Source organism: Salmo trutta, chromosome 38 (assembly GCF_901001165.1).
Source record: "Salmo trutta chromosome 38, fSalTru1.1, whole genome shotgun sequence".
In the NCBI taxonomy this organism is placed as follows: Eukaryota; Metazoa; Chordata; class Actinopteri; order Salmoniformes; family Salmonidae; genus Salmo; species Salmo trutta.
Window position 1 is genome coordinate 26,766,876 of NC_042994.1, and position 6,687 is coordinate 26,773,562.

The 6,687-nt window shown below is 39.4% G+C and overlaps 1 protein-coding gene across 1 annotated transcript; it reads right to left on the minus strand.

The window, feature by feature from the left end:
* Positions 1-3,866: 3,866 nt before the first annotated feature.
* Positions 3,867-6,470, minus strand: LOC115178213 (zinc finger protein OZF-like). The gene is made up of 2 exons (XM_029739310.1): positions 5,409-6,470; positions 3,867-4,694 (listed from the first exon to the last, which is right to left on the minus strand). The coding sequence occupies exons 1-2, from the start codon at positions 5,803-5,805 to the stop codon at positions 3,952-3,954; spliced, it is 1,140 nt and encodes a 379-aa protein (XP_029595170.1). The 5' UTR covers positions 5,806-6,470; the 3' UTR covers positions 3,867-3,951.
* Between the last annotated feature and the right edge of the window lie 217 nt (positions 6,471-6,687).

The window sequence follows — 6,687 nt, forward strand, 5'->3', positions numbered from 1 at the left end:
GATCTTCAGTTTAAAATGAAATGAGTTTTAATCAGGTGTGTTTGCTGGGGATGGGGGAAAAGTGTGACACCAATCAGGCCCTCGAGGATTGGAATTGCCCAAGCCTGTAATCTAGCAGAACAACCAAACTCTACAGTAGGACACATCAGACCTTTGATCTAGAACAACCAAGCCCTAAAGTAGGATACATCAGACCTTTGATCTAGTAGAACTACCAAGCCCTAAAGTAGGATACATCAGACCTTTGATCTAGTAGAACAACCAAGCCCTACAGTAGGATACATCAGACCTTTGATCTAGTAGAACTACCAAGCCCTACAGTAGGACACATCAGACCTTTGATCTAGTAGAACAACTAAGCCCTAAAGTAGGATACATCAGACCTTTGATCTAGTAGAACTACCAAGCCCTACAGTAGGACACATCAGACCTTTGATCTAGCAGAACAACCAAACTCTACAGTAGGACACATCAGACCATTGATCTAGAACAACCAAGCCCTAAAGTAGGATACATCAGACCTTTGATCTAGTAGAACAACTAAGCCCTAAAGTAGGATAAATCAGACCTTTGATCTAGTAGAACAACTAAGCCCTAAAGTAGGATACAACAGACCTTTGATCTAGTAGAACTACCAAGCCCAACAGTAGGATACATCAGACCTTTGATCTAGAACAACCAAGCTCTACAGTAGGATACAACAGACCTTTGATCTAGTAGAACTACCAAGCCCTACAGTAGGATACAACAGACCTTTGATCTAGTAGAACTACCAAGCTCTACAGTAGGATACAACAGACCTTTGATCTAGTAGAACAACTAAGCCCTAAAGTAGGATACATCAGACCTTTGATCTAGTAGAACAACCAAGCCCTACAGTAGGACACATCACTTTGACAGTACACTTTATGGAAGACGAGTTTCAGTTGAAAGGTCGGTGCTTGCAAACATCATAGGCTACTTCCCCGGAGAGCACAGGGAGAAAACATGTCTTTGAGGTTGAGAGAAGCTTTAGCCGCCTGGAGCCTGAATGAGGAGCAGCCAGTGTGTATAACGATCACGATAACAAAAAGGTAAAAAGCCATCACATTGAATGACTGGACAAGACTCTAATGTTTTGGACACAGGCTGCACATTGCAATCGGTAGGCTACATTTTACGTGTCTTTAAGGCACTTTGACTCATAATTTAAATTAGAATAATGATTGAACCTACACACAATTACACAATCAATAAGCTTCTTATTCCATCTACAGCCTATGGCTGCCTCAATGAATAATTAACTTAGCATACTTTAAGAACTCGCTATGGTAACAAAGGAAATAAAGCCTCACAGTGGAGGTGTCATAGAGAATTACACGGTTATAAAAACATCACACCAGGGTCACGCCTACACGAAACACAGCCCTTAATAAGGATCGGAACCCTTTTTTTTCAATTTCCTCCAAAAAATGACCCAAATCTAACTGCCTGTAGCTCAGGACCTGAAGCAAGGATATGCATAGTCTTCATACCATTTGAAAAGGAAACACTTTGAAGTTTGTGGAAATGTGAAATTAATGTAGGAGACTATAACGCATTAGATCTGGTAAAAGATAATACAAAGATAAAAAATAAAACATTTTTTTGCATCGTCATCTTTTAGATGCAAGAGAAAGGCCATAGTGTACTATTCCAGGTTAGGCGCAATTTAGATTTTGGCCACTAGATGGCAGCAGTGTATGTACAAAGTCTTAGACTGATTCAATGAACCATTGAATTTCTGTTCAAAATGTTGTATGCAGATTGCCCAAATGTGCCTAATTGGTTTATTAATTCATTTTCAAGTTCATAACTGTGCACTCTCCTCAAACAATAGCATGTTATTATTTCACTGTAATAGCTACATTGAATTGGACAGTGCAGCTAGATTAACAACAAGAATTTAAGCTTTCTGCCCATATCAGATATGTCTATGTCCTGGGAAAGGTTCTTGTTACTTACAATCTCATGCTAATCACATTAGCCTATGCTAGCTCAAGCGTCTAGAGGGGGGGACACTGATCCCGTATAGGTTTAAAGTTCTTTAAAAATCCCCTATGGGAAAAATGAATGGTGGATAAATGATTGTAACATAAACTTCCCGTCCACTAGATTATTACGTCACAATGGCAGTATTGCCTGAAAGACACACATCGCCATCTGCTGACTGAAGTTGGCAGCAAAGTATTTATTTTCAAACATAATGTTTATTTTTCAAGTATTTTATTAAAGAATAAAATTATTTGTAAAAGTACAAAGAGAATCATGTGTTTGTATTTATTATGGATCCCCATTAGCTGCTGCCAAAGCAGTAGCTACTCTTCCTGGGGTCGAACAAAATGAAGGCAGTTTATAGAATTTTAAAAACCTTACAATATATTCACAGATTTCACAACACACTATGTGACCTCAGGCCCCTACTCCACCACTACCACATATCTACAGTACTAAATCCATGTGTATGTATAGTGTGTGTGTGTGTGTGTGTGTGTGTGTGTGTGTATGCGTGTGTCTGAGCCAATGTTTGAGTTGCTTCACAGTCTCCGCTGTTCCAAAAGGTGTTTTTTAATCTGTTTTTTAAATCTCATTTTACTGCCTGCGTCAGTTACTTGATGTGGAATAGAGTTCCATGTAGTCATGGCTCTATGTAGTACTGTGCGCCTCCCATAGTCTGTTCTGGACTTGGGGACTGTGAAGAGACCTCTGGTGGCATGTCTTGTGGGGTATGGATGGGGTGTCTGAGCTGTGTGCCAGTAGTTTAGACAGACAGCTCAGTGCATTCAACATGTCAATACCTCTCATAAATAAAAGTAATGATGAAGTCACTCTCCTCCACTTTCAGCCAGGAGAGATTGACATGCATATTATTAATGTTAGCTCTCTGTTTACATCCAAGGGCCAGCCATGCTGCCGTTCTGAGCCAATTGCAATTTTCCTAAGCCCTTTTTTGTGGCACCTGACCCCACGACTGAACAGTAGTCAAGGTGCGACAAGGCCTGTAGGACCTGCCTTGTTGATAGTGTTGTTAAGGCACAGCATCACTTTATTATAGATAGACTTCTCCCCATCTTAGCTACTACTGCATCAATATGTTTTGACTATGACGGTTTACAATCCAGTGTTACTCCAAGCACTTTAGTCATCTCAACCTGCTCAATTTCCACATTATTTATTACAAGAGGTAGTTGAGGTTTAGGGTTTAGTGAGTGTTTTGTTCCAAATACAATACTAGCTTTTTGTTGAGTGTTGCAGTCATTTCAGTTGCTGTAGTAGCTGACGTGTATAGTGTTGAGTCATCCGCATACATAGACACTCTGACTTTACTCAAAGTCAGTGGCATGTCGTTAGTAAACATTTTAAAAAGCAAGGGGCCTAAACAGCTACCCTGGGGAATTCCTGATTCTTACTGGATTATATTTGAGAGGCTTCCATTAAAGAACACCCTCCATGTTATGTTAGACAAGTAACTCTTTATCCACATTATAGCAGTGAGTGTAAAGCCATAACACATACGTTTTTCCAGCAGCAGACTATGATCGATAATGTCAAAAGCAGCATTGAAGTCTAACAAGACTTGTTGATCAGAACAGATTTGTAATGAGTGAGTATTTAAAACGAAGTTAACAAACATATCACAATATGCAGCTGGGTCTATACTGCTCCGACATGGTGTAACAATGCCTCATGTAGACGTACAATACCAGTCAAAAGTTTGGACACGCCTACTCATTCAAAGGGTTTTATTTATTTTTTACTATTTTCTACATTGTAGAATAATAGTGAAGACATCAAAACTATGAAATAACACATACGGAATCATGTAGTAACCAAAAAGTGTAAAACAAATCCAAATATATTTTATATTTCAGATTCTTCAAAGTAGCCACCCTTTACTGTTCAGCAGCCTTCATCTGTCCTATGTCTTACTGTTCAGCAGCCTACATCCTTATCTCCTGTGTGTATTCTCTCATGTCTTCTCATGTGACCTAACTGGTTAAAACTCTTTCCACACTGGGAGCAGTGATGAGGCTTCTCTCCTGTGTGCGTCCTCTCATGTCTTCTCAGGTCCCCTAACCAAGCAAAACTCTTTTCACATTGGGAGCAGTGGTAGGGCTTCTCCCCTGTGTGTATTCTCTCATGCTGTTTCAGTTGTCCTTTCAGGTTAAAACTCTTTCCACACTGGGAGCAGTGATGAGGCTTATCTCCTGTGTGTGTCCTCTCATGTATTTTCAGGCTCGCTAACAAGGAAAAACTCTTTCCACACTGGGAGCATTGGAAAGGTTTATCTCGCTTCTCTCCTGTGTGTATTCTCTCATGCTCTTTCAGGTATTCTTTCCGGTTAAAACTCTTTCCACACTGGGAGCAGTGATGAGGCTTCTCTCCTGTGTGTATTCTCTCATGTATTTTTAGGTTCCCTAACTGAATAAATATCTTTCCACACTGAGAGCAGTGATGAGGAGTATCTCTTGTGTGTGTCCTCTCATGCCTTTTCAGGCTCGCTAACAAGGAAAAACTCTTTCCACACAGGGAGCAATCGAAAGGCTTCTCTCCTGTGTGTATTCTCTCATGGCGTTTCAGGTCCCCTAACTGGTTAAAACCCTTTCCACAGTGGGAGCAGTGACGTCGTCTTGCTGGTTTGGACGTCTCTGGTTCCTCCGAGTCTGGTCTTTCTCCTGCCAAAGACAGAGTGTTTATTTAAATAGAGACCTGAATGAAACCTCCACAACTCTCTTGCTAGGAGGTTGAATCTAAATCAGATCCCTCAACCTGAGGCCAGCTAAAAATCTAATTTAAAAGACTCTTGGTTTAATTTGAAAAACAAAAGATGTAGACTCTTCTAGTGGCAGACGTGATAAAATGGACATCCTATGGTTAGCAATGGTCATCACACTGGATTAATGATATCCTGAAAACATATCAAGCTCATTTAGATCGTTCTGTGTGTCATGACATCATAAACACATCTTGCTTTGATCATTTAACATTTCCTAAACAGCGCCAACGTTAGGCTACTGCAGCATCACTCTACCCGTGATGTCAAAGTCATTTTTGATAAGGTACGAAAATGAACTAAACGCTTTGGTATCACTTTGATTATGGAAGATTGAATACGTGTGCGTGAAACTGTTTTCATGGAAAAATTCGTAGCTGTCGTTTCTATCTGAGCATTAGAGAACATCCGACTCCGTTTCCCCTCACAGAAAACACACTGTACCGTAAAGTGTTGTCACTTCGCGTAAGAAAATGTAGGTGGAAACAGAAGCGTGGGTGGCTTGACAGCGTTTTGCGAATGACGGCTCACTTGACCGCAGTCTTTAACACGACACATTAGTTCAATAGTTCAACAACTACAGAGTTTGTTCCACTGTTTTTAAGACAGTACTCACTGGTGTTAATCAGATCTCCAGTCTCCTCCAACGTGACCGTAATCTCCCCCTCCTCCTTCATTCCAAAAACGGCATCCTCCTCTTTCACTCTTAAAGCTTCTTCGTTCACTGTAACTTCTTCCTCTTTCACTGTAACAGCCTCACCCTCTACCTCTTTTTTAACTGTGACAGCCTCCTCTTCCTTCTCCTCTTTCACAATAACTTCTTTCTCCGTCCAACAGACCTCTTCTTCAGAACGGGGGAAGCAGCGGGAGCTCATGGTCGAGGATGATATCAAGCTAGTTAGCATTAGCCTAATGTTACTTAGCCAGATAGCTAATAACGTAAATATGAAATTAAATAGAGTAACTAGTAAATACGCAGACAGTGTGTTTAAAACACTGAGGTTAATATACATTGCCTAAAGAGCTTCAATGTTGTGGTTTTATGTTGGCTAGCACGCTACCGAGGTGGATGAATTGTTGTTGTAGAAAAAACATCCCGTCCACTACATTATACGTCACGCAAGAAGCATCACCTGAAAGACTCACGTCGCCATCTGCTGACTGGAGTGGGTAACACAGTTGAACAAAAACAATATTCTGGAAAACCATGTAAACTAATAATTGTTAAATAACCAGTTCTCTTACTTCTTACAGATAAAAATTTCCTCTACGCAGATGTAGAAGCTGAATAGGGATTTGTTCATTATTGTAAACCTGTTACGGATCAACCCTGTTACGAGTAAACCCTGTTATAATAAACCCTGTTAATAATAAACCCTGTTATTAATAAACCCTGTTATTAATCAACCCTGTTATGATAAACCCTGTTATTAATCAACCCTGTTATTAATCAACACTGTTATGATAAACCCTGTTATTAATAAACCCTGTTATTAATAAACCCTGTTATGATAAACCCTGTTATTAATAAACCCTGTTATTAATAAACCCTGTTATTAATCAACCCTGTTATTAATAAACCCTGTTATTAATCAACCCTGTTATTAATAAACCCTGTTATGATAAACCCTGTTATTAATAAACCCTGTTATAATAAACCCTGTTATGATAAATCCTGTTATTAATAAAACCTGTTATGATAAATCCTGTTATTAATAAACCCTGTTATTAATAAACCCTGTTATAATAAACCCTGTTATGATAAATCCTGTTATGATAAATCCTGTTATTAATAAACGCTGTTATAAAAGGTGATGTGTTAAAAAAAATCCTCTGTTTGTTCTTCTTCACATGAATAGTTTTTATCTCGGTGAGAGAGTACTATTCCTTTACAG

Excerpts from the sequence above, each read along its gene's own strand:
- LOC115178213 (XM_029739310.1), bottom strand. The coding sequence starts at position 5,805 with ATGTATATTAACCTCAGTGTTTTAAACACACTGTCTGCGTATTTACTA. Across the intron at positions 4,695-5,408 it reads TGGAGATCTGATTAACACCA|GAGAAAGACCAGACTCGGAG; the intron begins GTGAGTACTGTC and ends TGTCTTTGGCAG.